Below are 16996 nucleotides of genomic sequence, written 5' to 3'. Positions count from 1 at the left end.
TGCACTTCAGCCTGAATTTTAATCTTGATCAAGCTATAAACGAAGCTTGATTAAGCTTTAAATCCTTAATCTTGATTAATGCTAGTGTTTTGCATGCTGAGCATGCCACCAGCATATGGGGCCACCACACTACATAATGCATCAATGTGTGTGGATTCCATTGGAAACAAACATTAAACTGAAGGACCCATTTGCCATGACTGGTTGTTGATTTATGTTAAATAACCCATCGTGTCTTTCATGAAGAGTAGGTGAGTTATTTAAAGCAGTGAAGTACTTTTAATCAAACATCAGGACTCACCTGCTGGCTCATGAAACACTTGAGCCAAAAACGTTTCTTGGCCAACTCCATAAGAAAGTTAGAGTAATTAGGACTGTAAAAAGAAGTCAATTTTTTTTCTTTAGAAGTAACATCTCAGGTGTGTGTGTGTGTGTGTGTGTGTATGTGTATATATGTGTGTGTGTGTGAGTGTGTGTGTGTGTGTGTGTGTGTGTGTGTGTGTGTGTGTGTGTGTGTGTGTGTGTGTGTGTGTGTGTGTGTGTGCGTCGTTGGTTATCACCATATATGGATTTCAGAAGGTGGACCGGAGTCCTCCCAGGACTCTAAGTATCCCCCTTCATTTTGGTAAACAATCTCAATTCATGAGCTAAGTCGTGATGTTTTGTTGTTCTCAGAGTTTTGTTCCAAGGGCTCTTTTCAGGAAAGTTACCAAGCCCTGGAGAGACTCCAATTGCAGTTAGTGTGTGGTAATGCTCCCGGGGAGGGTTTGAAAGATCTCCATAAAGTTCTTCTTTGTCATTGCCATTGATCCAATTATCACTGGTATAATTTCGGCACTCTTCAGCTCCCAGAATCTTTTCACTTCATTCTTGAGATCTTCATATTTGTTCATTTCCTGATTTCCTATATTATTGAGATCAAAATTACGAGGTACTGAAACCTCAATTAACAATGTCTTATTTTCTTTTTTGTATCTGAGTACAATGTCCAGTTGCAATGCTTTGTTTACTATGTTTATGCTTGATGGGCTCATCATGTTGTACGTGAGCATTACGTCTTAGTTTTCAATGATTGCTTTTGGTTCATGTTTCCATGAGTTTTCTGGAACTGGGGTATTGAAATTCCTGCAGATGTGCTGTTGTCAATCTGCAACCGATCATCTATATCAAGTGTGTGGTCAAAGAAACCCACTTGCTCGCATACAATACGATTCCCAACTGGCTGCCAGTTTATAACTTCATACAAAGCAGGTGGGTCTCCACTATCATCAAACATTATCATTGATGGCTCTACATACTCTACATACTTTGTAGTTCTGGCATGAGTTTTTTCCATCTTGATAGGAGGTGACTCATGCTTTCTGTTTGTTACTTGGGGAGAGGTATGATTTCAGAATCAGCCTCATTCTAGAGGTATTTTTGGTAATTGTTTTGCATATTTTTTGTGACATATTTGGTGGCCCTCTTCTTCTCCAAGGTATTTGCATGGTGCTTCATTTTCTAGCTGATGTATAGTTGTATCAATGCCAATTTCTATGTTGTGCATTTTTTTGGTCTACCTTACACATACTGTATGTGCACGTGACACACTTGTCTTGGCCAAATTACATTTGAATATCGTCTGAGTAATGTTTTTTTCAGTTGTTCTGCCAATTTTCGTTGTTCGGTGCAAATAGTTTAAAATCATCTATGTGTCGTAGATGTGTCACTTTTATTGATTCTCTGGACGTTATTTTATTGGATGTTAGGGTGTGTCTGTGTCCTTGCTCATTGATGAGGTTTCTTAGTAGATCCAGAGCCAGGGAAAACAGGAGGGGGAAAATATATAAATATGATACATATATATATATATATATATATATATATATATATATATATACATACATATACATACATATATATATATATATATATATATATATATATATATATATATATATATATACATACATATAGATTACACTGGTCAACAATTTTTTACTTTTTGAATGTTGTCTAGATTTCTACAAGTGAATTAGGGTATTCTGGCACTGCTGAATCAGGAAATGGCATCCGTTTCTCTCCATCAGGTCAGGTTTTTGTGCTAAGTTGATTTGAAAAAATCAGATCTTGTGACAAAATCAATTACATTTTTGTGGCATTATCAGCTGATTTTTGTCAACACCTATCATCCTAAACATGTTTTTAAGAAAAAAAATGTTTTGCCAACAACATTTATTGATTACATGATAGAAACATCGATTACTGTCATCTGAATGGTGGGCATTGATAAAGGTAAGTACAAGTAAATTGCATGTTGCGTCACCACTGTTCAAACTTCAGGGCTTGAACTTCCGTTTCTTCAAACTCCTGGAATGTTCAGCGGCAGGGAGGTCTCTCTTCAGATTCCAACAGTAGTCAGCCATCATGACTGCGTCCCAGCGACCCTGATACCTGGTCTCCATCTCCTTCATGTCCTGATGGAATCTCTCCCCCTGCTCGTCACTCATTGAACCCAGGTTCTCAGGAAACCGGTTCATATGTGAAAATAGGTAGTGCATCTTGATGCTCATGTTGCAGCCCAGGTTTCTGAAAGCAGTCAGCATGTTGTTGACAAGTTCTGCATAGTTTCTGGCCTTATTGTTGCAAAGAAAGTTCTTCACTACCAAAACAAATGTCTTCCACGCTTCCAGTTCCACTTCGTTCATTGAGTTTTTGAACTCTGGATCTCTGATGAGCTGACGGATCTGAGAACCATCAAAGATGCCAGCTTTCAACTTCTCCATGGTCAATCCTGGAAAAGCCTGGCACAAGTAAGTGAAGCAGTCACCATCTTTGTCCAGAGCCTTGGTGAACTGCTTGATTAAGCCGAGCTTGATGTGCAGCGGTGGGAAGAGTATTCTGTCTCTGTCCACCAGAGGGTCGTTGATGACGTTCCTTTCTTTGCATGGCACCAATTCCTCCTGCACAGGCCAGTCCTTCTTCGTGTAATGCTGAGCACGGTCCCTACTATCCCACATGCACAGAAAACATGGGTACTTGGTGAAGCCAGACTGTTGTCCCAACAAAAAGTTCACCATCTTCAGGTCAACACAAATAAACCACTTATGCTGATCATAACCAATTTTCTCCAGCACGTACTTCACCGCTTCATACTTCTCCTTCAGTGTAGTCGAGTGAGCGATGGGTACAGAGGCAAACTGGTTGCCGTTGTGTAGCAGAACACATTTCAGTGATCGCTTGCTGCTGTCAATGAACAGTCTCCAATCTTTGGGTTCGTACTGTGGCACTCCAAGCTTGAGCAGAAGCGCATGTCATAAATTGGCGCATGTAGGTATTGTACATTCTTCAGAGTTCGTTATTTCAAGAAATACAACTTTTTTGTATCACATTATTACAAAATCTGCCCCATGAACTTTAGTTTTGATCCACGAACTTTATGCTTTTCCTCACCAATTTTTGGAAGATTTTGAGGTTTTATGACTTCAAACTGATCCCTTTTCGACATACTCACCCAGAACTATCGTACCTGAATACTTCTTGTCATTAAAATAATTATTTCCAATCAAAACAATTATTTGACATGACATTTTACCCCCACCAACTTCTTCTAAAATGCTCCACACATGCGTACATGTGAACAAAAATGTAAAAAACGACATGTGGCCATATCTCAAAAACTTGACCTGATTGAACAAAACTAATGTGAGTTTTGGATTCAGCGCATCAGATTCGTCCTAAATCAGCTTTAAAAATGCAGACAACAAATTTGTTGTTGACCAGTGTTATTATTTATATATATATATATATATATATATATATATATATATATATATATATATATATATATATATATTATATTTTATATATCTATATATACAGCCGGTCCCTGACTTACAATGGGGTTACTTTCCGATAAACCCAACGTAAGTTGAAAATATCATAAGTCGAAAATGCATTTAATACATCGAACCTACCGAACATCATAGCTAAGCTGAGCCAACCTTAAATGTGGTCAGAACACTTACACTAGCCTACAGTTGGTCAAAATCCTCAAACACAAAGCCTATTTTATAACAAAGTATTGAGTATCTCATGTAATTTATTGAATACCGTACTCAAAGTGAAAAACAGAATGGTAGTATGGGTACTCACCATTAACGTACACAGCTGAAAGCACACTTGGCCTGAAGAATGTTTGAAGCATTGAACTAAAATTATTTGCTGTATGATGAGGATGATGGGGATGCTACAGTGACAGGGTCATCAATTTCTCTCTCTTCTGATGAGGCTCCAGAATAGTTGGTAGAAGGCACTAGGACATCGAAACGTGTTGATGGTTTAGCAGGAATAGTGTTCTTTTGGAAGATATCAAGTTTTGACTGTACAGTTTGTTTCATCTTTTCATTTTATATTTCTCGATAGCAAGCAAGAACATCCTGTATCTGCCTGTCAGCTCTTGCAAATCTCTCTTAATTGACGTCCATTTCTTCTAATATCCAGACGCCACTGCTGATAGTTGCAAACGCCTCCACCAGTTTCTTTGAAGTGAACTTTCTTGGTGCCTCGGGCATAACTTCTTCTTCCTCTACCTCAACTTCTTTACTTCTTTCTTTCTCCAGTAAGATCAGCTCCTTATTGGAAAGCTCTTCAGTCTCAATGCCAACAAGCTCATGAATATTCTCTTCATCAATGTCCAATTCTAGCTGTTTTCCAAGCACTAGTATATTGTTACTTACTATTTCATCAACAGTTGAATCTGTTAAAGTCTTTTAATGTGTTCACATAGGTCTTCAAAACTTTCTTCCAAATGCCATTCATGCATTGCTGTGTGACTTCTTCCCATGCCACAGCGATGTTCCAGATAGCATTTAGAATGCTAAAACCTTTCCAAAACTCTCGGAGCGTTTGAGCGAATATCTCATTCATGGAACTCTGATTGCTCCTTTTTATTTATTTATTTTTGTAAACACTGTTGAGGCTCTATTGAGAGCTAACACACAGAACGTACAACAAGGGGAGCAGGAGACAAGAGGGGCAGGAGAGGGAAGGAAAAAACAGTGTGGAACAGAGATGAGGAGATATGTAGAAGGGAGAGGGATGGGGCAGGGTACACAGGGTAAACAAGATGGACACTACAGGAACTTTCAGGAAGGAAAGCAGGGAATTTGAAGGAGGTGGGTTTGGCGCAGATCAGCAGGGGTAGAAAAGATCGTGGTTTTGGATGGGGGAAGAAAAGAGATGGTGGTGAACAACTGTTTTGAAGACCTGGAGGGAAGAGTGGGATTGAAGAGTGTAGGAGTTTGTTCTAAAGGTGGGGAAAAAAAGAGAAATGAAAGAGTGAAGGTGAGCAGTGATTCTTGATTTTGGGAGTTTTGTGCTGGAAGTTGGAAGGGGGTTGCTGGTGGACCTTGAGCACCCTGTGGAAATATGGAGGGGATATATCTCAGACAGAACAGCGGGGGGGGGGGGCAAGGCCGGAGAGGAGATGGTAGAAGACAGAAAGACCACTGACCTGCCTGCGGTGAGAGAGTAAGAGACCCAAAGACAACCTCATCACAGGAGATACCAATGATCCCAAATGGCTTGGTTTCCACACCGTGAAGCCGAGAAAGGTGAGTGGCGGGAGCACCAGCCCAGAGGGTAGAGCAATGCTCCATCAGGCTGCAGAAGAAAGCTTTGTATGTGGTCAAGAACTCAGGTGTGCCAAGGAAGGACTTTGCACGATGGAGGATGCCCAGTCAGTAACTGGTTTTGGAGATCAACTTGGAAATGTGGCTTTCCCAGGAAAGATTATGGCAGATAGTGAGACCCAGAAGCTTGAATGAAAGGACTTCTTCAATAGGACTGTTGTGAAAGTAGATGGGGGAGGGGGGGGTTCCAGATGGTCCTTTCAGAGAAACATGGTGAGAGTGTGAGATTTGTCAGGATTGAAAGATATGTTCCACATGTTGGACCGGCTTGTGATTTTATCCAGTTCTGCAGAGAGTGAGTAGGCTGCTGCATGCTCATCTAAGGGATGACAGATGATATGGCAGAGGGTGGCATCTTCAGCAAAGAGATAGAGGATTTTCCAGAGAGTGGGAGAGATCATTCAAGAAAACCACAAAAAGCACAGGGCCCAGAACACTGCCTAGATGAACTCCCGCCTGGACAGGAAGAGGGGACGAGAGAACTCCATTAAGGGCCACACGTTGGTTGTGACAGGAGAGGATGTCTGCGAGCCATGAGTGGAGATTTCCTTGGATACCAAAGAAAGAGAGTTCAGTGAGCTGGGCAGGGTGCCAGACCATATCAAAAGCATGCAATATGTCTTGGGAGATGGCTCTAACTTCATGTCTGGCATTGAGGATCTCCATCCATTGTTGAGAGAGCATAAGCAGTACATCCAGGGTGGAGTGACATGGTCTGAATCCAAATTGGTGATCAGAAATTAAGCAACTGGAGAAAAGGAAGGATATATATTTCGGGATTAGGAAGGAGGACAAAATTTCGGAAAAAAACACTGGGTGAAGTAGGAGGGCAGAAATATAGGGGCATAAAGGTAAAGGTAGAAGAGTTGTGCTCTGAATGGATATGACAAAGGTTTGAAGAATAAAGGAAGAAAATAAATAAATAAACGGGTCTCACTGTATAAGGAACAATGTGAGTGCCAATGTATTTGCCATTTCATCTATCCAATACATAATTGGCCACTTATTTTATTTCTTTCTTCATCTTCTTCCTTCACCAGGATGAGCACCAGAGTGGGATAGTTTAACTTTTTTGCATGTGTTATATTTATAGAAAGTCTCAAAATCCCATGCCATGTTCCACACGCACACAGAATTCTCACTTAAAGTCGTTTCAATGAAATAAAATTCACATGAAGGTTTTGCTAATTTATAGCCAACCCACCCTGATTGAGTCAGGCTAGGTCAGATTAGATCTAAAGCTTGCCGCAGGTACCATGTAAACCTGCACTAACCTGTTACATGGTCGGGTTGTCGGAAACGAAGCCATCTCCCCTTAAAAATTTCTTGGTTTAGAGGGTGTATGATGTGGACAGCCAGCACGATGAAGCAAAATCCTGTCAAAGGGTGGAGGAGTTCCTCGTGAGCCAATGGCCATCCATATATTGTGCCCAACTGTGTATACGGACGTCCTCCTGCCGTTGGGTTACTTTTTGTTAGGAGGTTGGTGGCAGGATTTGCACTCAGGCCACCGTAAAACCCTTCATTCTGCAAAACATTCTAAAAGCATTTTAAAAATCTGAAAACCCATTCCATGGTCGTACCTCCTGTGCAACTGCCCTTCACAGGGCAGCTCACCAGATGACTGTATTGAGGCAAAGCCTTCGGGACCCCCAAACTTTGATGATAGGAGGAAAGCCATGGGATAACCTTCCCGGGTCAGATTGTGGTAGTGTGTGTCGGTGTGGTGCTGAGGTATCATCCACCAGAAGGCAGGCTCCTTGGGTTAACCTGAGGTGGTCCCTTCGGGTGGGTGCCTGGAATGTCCTATCCCTAAGAGAGGATGATTACCTGTCTCTGTTACCATCTGAGCTCAAGTGTTTGGACATTGGTAGTGCAGCACTCTCTGAGGTTCGGAGATCGGATGTTGGCGAGATCATGGCGGGTGGTTACACCTTCTATTGGTCTGGTCGATCTGATGGTTACCATGCCCAAGGAGTTGCTGTAGCTCTGTCCAATAAGCAGACTCCATTGATAATTGAGGTAACACCGGTCAACGAGCATATGATGAGACTAAGGATTCGTCACTCCTTGGGTGTCATTCCCCTTGGCTCTGTATATGCTCCGACTGAAGCGAGTAATCTCACCATGAAGGACACATTCTATGCCATACTCGAGTCTGTGGTTGAACAGTGCCCCAGGTTACATACTGTTCTAGTCTTGGGATATTTCAATGCATTGACTGGAACTGATAGGGATGGCTATGAGACATGTGTTGGTCCCCTTGGGTCTGGAACTGTGAACCAGAAGATCACCAAATTCCTTAACTTTGCAAGAAGTCATGGACTTAGGGTGGCTGTTTCATGGTTTCCGCACTGACAGGCTCATCGCTGGACTTGGTGTTCCAATGCTGGTGGTGTGGCAAAGGAGATTGACCATGTGCTTGTTGATGGTCGTGGAAGGATAATCCAGAACTGTAGGGTCTACCGGAGTACTCAGCTCCTCAATATTAACCACAGGCTTATTGTAGCAACTCTGAAGTTGCAGCTTAAATCCAGGATAATGGTACCATCCTAGGCTCGGCTGGATGTTGTCAAGCCCAAGGATGAGAGGGCAGCTGAAGACTTTGCGAACAGGCAAATTTAGGGGGTCTGTTTTCAGCGCCCACAGAAATTTGGAGGTCTGGGTGCTTTGGGGGATCCTGAAGAATTGTGGAGCGCCTTCAAGACCATCGTCCTTGATGTTGCCAGAAGATGTCATGGAACTCACCATTGAGTCTTCTTCTTCTTTCGGCTGCTCCCATTGGGGGTCGCCACAGCGGATCATCCATTATGATCCGCATAATTATTTGGCACAGGTTTTACGCCGGATGCCCTTCCTGACGCAACCCTGGTCGCCTCTTACGACACAGGGATATGGTACACCTATTCAAGCCGGGGCATACACCGTGCCCAGTACACTGGTACTCACTTCACCGACCTCGGAAGGACGACAGGCTGAGTCAACCTCCTGGTGTGTATTAATTCAAGCGGCCAACGGGGCTTGAACTCAGGACATTTTGGATCCCAAGCCGCTACCCTAACCACTACGCCAACACCAAGCTTAAATGTCGTCTGAATGTTCTGAACTCACCATAGTGTGATGAAGAATATTTTCTCTCAAAGGACACTGGACACATTGACCAGAGTCGCAGGGCCAGTCTGAATGGCAGAGCTGAGCTGTTCAGGGAGCTGAGGCATAAAACTGGATGTGCACGAAGGGTGGACAAGGAGGCCTATGTGCGAGGAATCTCTGAGTGGGCAGCGCAACACTTGTGGTCAAGTGATTCTCATCATGCTTACAGGGGAATGCGTGCACTGCATTCTTCCAAGCCCATCCCTCAGTGCACTGCAGTAAGAGCAGAGGGTGGTGGGATCTTAACAGAGGAATCAGAAATAAAGGCCCGCTGGGCCAGTTACTTTGAGCAGCTGTACCAAGCTGATCCACCACCTGGTGAGATGGATGTCAGGGGTGTTACTATCCCTATTGCTGACCCTTTAATCAATTGTGATCCCCCTTTATTTGTGGAAACAGGCTGCGGTAAACCGGTTGAAATGGGGTTAAGCTCCTGGGATCTGTGGCATCCATGCTGAATTTTTCAAGTCTGGTGGAAATGCTGTACTTGTGGCATTGCATGCAATTCTGTGTGCTGCCTGGAGCACAGGCATCATCCCAACTGAATGGAAGAGGGGCCTTATTTTTCCTACTCTGGAAAGGGTAGGGGGATTGCCAGGACTGCAACAACTACCGAGGGGTGATGCTGCTTTCAGTGTCGGGCAAGCTCTTCTTTGCTCGGATAATTCTTGATTGGATTCACCACCATATTTTTGAGCACCAGCGTTCAGAGCAGTCAGGCTTTACATTAAAGAGGTCAACGATTGACCGTATCCTTGTCTTCAGGTCCTCACCAAATGCAGACGAGAGTTTTGGCAGGGGCTGCTTGCAGCCTATGTTAATCTCTGTAAAGCGTTTGATTCAGTGAATTGGGTTGCTCTCTGGAGGATTATTTGTCTTGGTGGGGTGCCAACAAAAATGATCAATTGGATGTCTGAATGATACTCCAGTACTGAGAGTGCTGTGAGATTTGGTGATACCATTCCTGACTTACTTCCCCAATTGTTACTGGAGTTTGTCAGGAGGTAAAGAGGAGTCGCAGCCACTGGGATTACGGGTTTGCTGGGTCAAAACTAAGATCCAGGCTTTCAATGACTTCTTGGATGCTGCTGCCTCTTTGTCTGTACCTCTTTGTCGCGAGGATGTTGAGGTCTCGGAGAGATTCACTTACCTTGCTAGTGTCTCTTATATTTATGTCTCTGCTGGCTGTGAGCCTGAGGTGAACAGATATCTGAGTCAGGTCTGGGGAGTCATGGATTCACTGGATCATGGGGTGTGGCACTGCCGTACCTGTGTGGGACGATGAAAGTCCGAGTTTTCAGGTCCTTGGTGCTTCCAGTCTTGCTGAATGGATGTGACTTGGACTCTGACCAGGGATCTGAGATGGAGACATAATTCCTTTGGCACCAGGTCACTTCTGAGAATCCTTGGGTATTGCTATTCGGACTTTGTGTCCAATGAGCGGTTGCTGAGAGAGACTCAAATGAGGTTTGTTACCTGCATAGTCCATGAGCATCAGCAAGCTGCGGCTGTATGGACAAGTTGTTCGTTTTCCTGACGCCGATCCTGCTCACCAGATTCTCTTAGCGAGGGAGCCTTGTGAGTGGAGGAGGCCAATGAGCCGACCACGTGCCTCCTGGTTGCAGCAGGTTGATTAGCATCTCAAGGAGATGTGGATGGGGAAGGGCATCTGCCTAAGGATGGCTGGACGGAGGCCCTTGGTGTACCAGCGCAAAGTGGACGCTGCCACGTGCTGGTCTGGTGCATGCTCCCATACCTGACCTGTCCCCCCACCTCAAATAACCACAGGACAATAATTTTTGTTTTTACCCCCAAAAACTAACCTGTGCACACCCGAGTACAACCACCAGCTTTAAACTCTTTCAAATGAGCAATTCAGGGATGCATAAAAGTCAAACAAACAAAAATAAACACACGCAACCCAAATTTGGAATGCACAAAAGTTCAAAAGCACATTACAAATCATTTTAAGCAATGGTCTCTCATATACCCTTCAATGGTCACTGTTACGTGCATGTATTTGTGAATGAATATTACCTGCCATGGTTCAAAGTTGGTGATTTCCGCACAAGTGTCATTGACAAAAGGGCCGTATTTGTCTTTGCATTGTTGCAGGTCATGCATCGCATATGCAATGGACAGCACAGCCATGTGTGTGTTGTAAGTTACCCGCATATCTAAGACATCTGTAAAAGGAGTGTTGGCATTTTCCAGGCTTTCATCAAGATCTGAACACTTCTGGTATTTACCATCATGCCACGTGCAGTTAAAAGTTATTTCCCACAGTCTTTTAACAAAGGCATCAAGAGAACTGTCATCACGATCAAGTGCATCTGCAGGATTTGAAGTAGTCAAAGCAGTTGTAACTGCTGACGTCATGACTCCTAAGTTTGTCGACAAATCACTCGATGATACAGTTGTAGTACTTCCCCAGTCTGGAGCAGATGAATTAGCCATGGTTGTGTATCCACTGTACGTAGTGTTGGTGGTCGCTGATATTATCACTGCAATTGCAGACGTTGTTGAAGTTGTTGCTGAAAGTTGTTTTGAGCCTTTCACTTCACGCTGAAATCGTAGCAGTGCTTGTCTTGTGATGCTTTTTCCAGGGGCATTCAAATCTCGCTTATGTAATCTAGCCTCACTTGCTTCTGGTAAAATTTCCTGCAATCTTATTCCAGGACGTATTTTCAAAAGAAACTCTTGTAGTCCTGGAATTTTCCCCCGGCGCAACGCAAGGCCAATTGAACCTTTAAAAGAGGGGGCATAGTCGGGTGAGCTAAGTGTTGATGATGTGACCCAGGTTTCTGTTGCCAACCAAATCTTCCCTGTCACATTACGTCGCACAGCTTCTAATGCAAGGGGCAGAAACTCTGCTTCATTACTGAATACTAATAATACCTTTGCCTTTGTTTCATTCAGTAGGTCTCCTGCAAAAATAAAAAGACACCATTGTCACCATTTCAGTGTAAACAGACATTGGAAACATTTGCAACCAATACATGATTGATTATTTATTAAAGTAACTGCTGACATAATATGTCAGGAGCTAAAATTGAAGAGTTTGATTTCATTGATAGATTCCAATTCCACATTTTTTGATTTACCAGTCGTTGAGCTGCAGTTGTTGGTCTATATGCATGCAAATAGACTAGTATTCATTAAAACACTATACACACCATGTTGTTTCAAGTGTCGAAAAATTGCTTCATATCAAAATGTGGTAACTGACAGTTATAGAGTCTGACAAGATAATGGAGATATGGTGCACAAAATAAGCCCTTTGCTGGTCCTCTTCAGCTGCAAGCATCCACAATGAGCATTTACATGAGAATACCAAGGCTATTCACTCCCATCAGCCACCGGACCGGTTTCATCACTTATTGGCAAGTAATCAGTGGCAGTGGAGAAAAAAACGCGGACCACTGAGGCTGCCAAACATGCACCATATGCAATAACTATAATAGTCAACATATAAATATCAAGACCCAATCATATCTCTCACCAATAATTGGAGGGAGCAACAAATCAGCCCTCACAGAAACAATTACCCCCAGGTGGGTAGGATCTTGAGAATTAATCCATTGCCCTTATAGCCAAAGAAAGCTGCATAAAGCAATCAAGAAAAAAAGAGAAAGAAAAAAAAGATAAGCCCTTTGTCCCTGACTGAATTATTATAATATATTTTCCTTTGCTTAATTCAGTAGGGTGAGATGTGATTGGGTCTTGGAATGTATATGATGACTGCTATTGACATTGCATGTAGTACATGTTTTGGAGCCTCAAAGGTGCATGTTTATCTAGGCTGCAGATGAAGGCCTTGAATGTGGATAGGTGTTCAGGTGTGCCAGGGAAGGATTTTGCGTAATGGAGGATGCCCAGTTGGTGACTGGCTTTGGAGGCCAAATTAGAAATATGGGTTGCTCAATAAAGATAATGGATGATGGAGAGACCAAAACGTTTGAGTGATTGAACTTCTTCAAGAGGAATGTTAAGAATGTACATGGAAGGGTTTGCCAGACGATCCTTTCAGAGTGAGTGTGTGAGATATGTCTTGATTGAAAAACATATTCCAAGTGCTTGACCAGCTTGTTGTTTTTTGAAGGTTTGCAGGGAGGAAAGTGCCTGTTGCCTGCTCATATGAAGGATAATGGATATTACAGCAGAGGGTGGAACCATCAGCATAGAAATAAAGAGGATTTTCCAAAGTCAGATAGATCATTGATGAAGAAAAGGAATAGGAAAGGGTTCAGAACACTGCCTTTTGGCACTCCAACCTGGACAGGGAGAAGAGATGAGAGGATTTATTTGAGAGCCATTCATTGGCGACGAGAGTAAAAGATGTCAGTAAGCTTTTTGGCCTTGGATGCCATAGGAGGAGAGTTTGGAGAGCAAGGATGGTTGCGAGCTTATCAAATGCTCGAGATATGTCTATAGAGACGGCCCAGATCTCATGTATGGCAATGAGGGCCTCCAGTCCTTGTTGAACAGCATGTACAAGGTACAGTGACCTGGTCTGAATCCAAATTGATGATGATGTGAGATTTGGGTGTTTGGATCAAAGGGGGATTTGATGACAACTGTGATGATAGATTCCATAAGCTTGCTGATGACAGTAAGTAAGCTGATAGGTCTGTAATTATGGCAATCGTTTTTTGCACCTTGTTTATGCAATGCAGTGATATTGGCTGACTTCCAAGCAGATGCTTTATACAATTGTCTTTGTCTAGAAGAGCAGGGTGTTAATTATAAAGATCCTATTTACGTGGGGATAACTTTTTAAGTGAGAGCTCATTGGTTATTCCCTCCAATGATGGGTGAGATATATGATTGGGTCTTGATATTTATATGATGACTGCTATTGTCATTGAAAGTGGTGCATGCTTGGGATACTCAGTGGTGCGCGTTTCTGTCTACACTGTCACTGATCATTCAGAAATTTAAGTGAGAAAATTGGTCCAGTGGCTGAGGGGAGTGTGCACTATTGGGATTCTCATATATGTGTGCCATGTGAATGTCTGCAGCAGCTGCAGAGGATCCCAGGTAACTAGGTTTTGAACAATCAAAGGTCTAACCTTGTGTTGCTTTTCTTGATTGCTTTATGCAGTTTTCTTTCACGAGAAGAGCAGCAGATTGATTATAAAGATTCTAGCTACATGTCAATAATCGATTGGGGGAGAAGTGATTCGTGGTTTCTTCCAATTACGCATGAGAGACATGATTTTGTCTTGATATACAGTGGCCTGAAAAGTATTTACCCCCTCCAAATAAAGCCACATTTAGATGAATAATTAATTCTGTAGAAACAATTTTTCCAAATGAATTTCTTTCATTCATAACTGAAGAGATCAAAATAAACACTCTTATAGTTGAAGGAGGTTATATGTCACGAATACTGCAACAACAACAAAAAATGTACAAACCAAAATTCACTGTTTGCAAAAGTATTCAGCCCCTTAGATCAGTACTTGGTGGAAGCATCTTTTACAGCAATGACTACTATGAGTCTTTTGGGGGAGGTCTCCACCATCTTTGCACAGTGAGATGGTGAAATCTTTTTCTATTCTTCAGGTGAAAATTGCTCTCGTTCTGCCAAGTTTGATGTGGATCGTCGATGGAATCTTCAAGTCTTGCCATAAATGTTAATTTGAGTTCAAGTCAGGACTTTGGGCCACTCAAGAACATTTATTTTCTTCTTATTCTGGCACTCCAGTGTGGCTTAAGCTTTGTGCTTTGGATCACTGGCCTGCTGAAATGTGAATATCTACTCAGTTACAGATCCATTGCTGACTCCAGCAGGTTTCCACCAAAGATTCTCCTGTACTTTGCACTGTCCATTGTCCCTTATAACCTGACAAGCTTGCCAGTCCCTGTTGATGAAAAGCCGACCCATAACATGATGGTGCCACCATTATGCTCAACAGTAGGGATGGTGTTTACTGGGTGGTGTGCAGTGTTTGGCTTGTGCCAGATGTAACACTTTGACTTTAGACCAAAAAGCGAAATTTTGTCTCGTATGACCACAAAACTTTTCTCCACAAGCTTGCAGTATCATTAAGATGCTTTTTCACAAACTCCATACGAACTTCAAGATGCATCTTTAAATAAATGCAATTGAAATAAAGGTTTACTCAGCATGTCATCCTTCCGAGGTCGGCAAAATGAGTAGCAGCTTACTCGAGAAATAAGCCATTTGAGTTTCCTGCATCGGAGATGGGACCTGAAAATGACTGCACTCTTAAGCCAAATGAAATGCCTCTGCTGCCCTATGCTCCACATGGCATGAAAGGAATGATTATTACTATTAAATAAAGATTTAAAGAGGTTTGAAGGCCTATAAATAAATGTGGGGTTTTACCGCCATTTTCCCCAGTGTCTATTACACCACTTTAACAAATTACATTAGTTATTCATAACTGTTGAAAATGTCCTTTATGATGTCCTTAAAAACAGAATGTTTCCTGGTTGGAATGATTTTCAGTTTTGTTTGACTGCTAGGTAGACGAACAGAGGAAAAAAATTATCTCACTCCTCTCTACGCATGTGCGGTCAGGACGAATTCTGAGTCAAGGTACAGTAAAATGACAGATGTGTCTTCCTCGTCATGTTGAAAATATAGCATTCAATTTAAATAAGTTGTTCCTCGATCATGAACGGATGATCATAAACTGATAAAACAGACATACGAATGGACAGGAACTAATTGTTTAACCCGACTTTTCACTTTAAGTGCATGGGGTAACAACACAATGAGAACAAACAAAGTTGAATGTGTCAGTGCTGTTGGGAAGGTCAGGACACAGGAAGAAAACCAAGGCAGATTCAGACCATCTTCCACCAACTTTTTATTGCTGTGCATGATCAAATTTTGGAGCAATTCTGAACTGAAACACTGTTGTAAAATAGTACCCCAAAAAAGTGAGAATGCACAAGAGAGTGCATAAAACCCGAGGACTTTCAGGGCCATCAGGCTGGCATCCATTATGGTTCAGCTCATGCTGAAGCATGTGCCCATCCTGCTCAGCCACAGCTCAGAGTTTGGACAGTCTGATATTATAATATATATATATATATATATATATATATATATATATATATATATATATATATCCATATACTGTATCCATATATCCAAGTAAAGACTTGCAGTTTGGAGTGTAATTAAACAAATCCATGCAGAGTTCTCCAACCTTTAATTGAAACAATAAATGACTCAATGTTGTGGTTAACAACACGTGACAAGTCAGGTGTATCTGCGAACCTTTCTCAAGAGTGACGAGCATTACAACAAAATCTCCCGATAAACTCAAAGGTGAGGGTGGGCAAAGCTGAATAGCCAATCAACATATCTGCCATGGTACTAGCAAATTCCGACCTTTAGCATCTTTTAAAAAAACAAAACAAGGATCAAACAAAATAATCGATGTGGCCCATTTGGATTACAACTATAAATGTTTAGATGAGATGACGGGATAATCTTTCATTCTCATTGAAAGTAAACATGATTTGATACAATCCCCAGTAATATCAGATAAATACAATTAAGCTTGGAATAGCATCAGCACTGTGGGCAAGTAGCCGTGTGAAGCAGTGATGTGCGGAGGGGTTGGAGAAGGAAAGGGGGGTGGGCTATCCTGATGAAACAGCCGAGGGGTGATGTGTTACATGGAATGACCATTCAATGGTGGGTGTGCCCTGGTATGTTTCTGCAACAGTGGTCCAAACGTTCACAGCAAATCTACACCTTTTGCGCAATCAATGTGATTCTTTCCTTTGCATGCCAAGCCTCCAGAATCCGTCTTCTCGTCCTGTTCAGGGTCAATCCCAGAATGCTAACATTATCCGCAGTAGTGGGACCACTGTTGAGTGGTCCACTGTAAACCACTGTTAACCCTGCCTTGAGACCGTGTTTGGAAATGGCAGATCTGTCGGGGTAGTTGCACTCGAAGGCCTTGCAATGTTCAGGAATACATCAGCCAAAGGTCCTCCACGTCTCTCACACACATTAGACCCCACAACCACAAGGCACCATGTACACTGTCCTGCTCTGTCCTTCATAAGTAGCTTATCATTGACCCTCATAATAGCTCACCTGAAGGTGAAAACAGGATTGAAGCTTACCATCGCTCCTGCCACTTTCAATACTCTGCCAATCCTCTGCGATACGCCCAGTA

At 42.5% G+C, this 16996-nt stretch overlaps 1 protein-coding gene and 1 long non-coding RNA gene across 2 annotated transcripts in view; one reads left to right on the top strand and one right to left on the bottom strand.

Moving 5' to 3' along the window:
• The window catches only part of LOC147034942 (uncharacterized), a 49747-nt gene extending 48484 nt beyond the window's left edge, over positions 1–1263 (top strand). The window contains exon 4 of the long non-coding RNA XR_015060827.1: positions 1132–1263. This is a non-coding gene — a long non-coding RNA (uncharacterized LOC147034942). The remainder of the gene's footprint in view (positions 1–1131) is intronic.
• Positions 1–16996, bottom strand: part of LOC147034941 (extracellular calcium-sensing receptor-like) — an 84050-nt gene that overhangs the window by 14771 nt on the left and 52283 nt on the right. Inside the window, exon 4 of the mRNA XM_085891537.1 lies at positions 10863–11752. Within this exon, the coding sequence (XP_085747663.1) occupies positions 10863–11752 (890 nt within the window). The remainder of the gene's footprint in view (positions 1–10862; positions 11753–16996) is intronic.

Source organism: Eptatretus burgeri, chromosome 1 (genome assembly GCF_056783735.1).
Source record: "Eptatretus burgeri isolate ZD-2024b chromosome 1, Ebu_testis_v1, whole genome shotgun sequence".
Lineage (NCBI taxonomy): Eukaryota > Metazoa > Chordata > Myxini > Myxiniformes > Myxinidae > Eptatretus > Eptatretus burgeri.
Note: the sequence above shows the minus strand (reverse complement) of the source record. Positions and strands in the feature narration are given on the sequence as shown.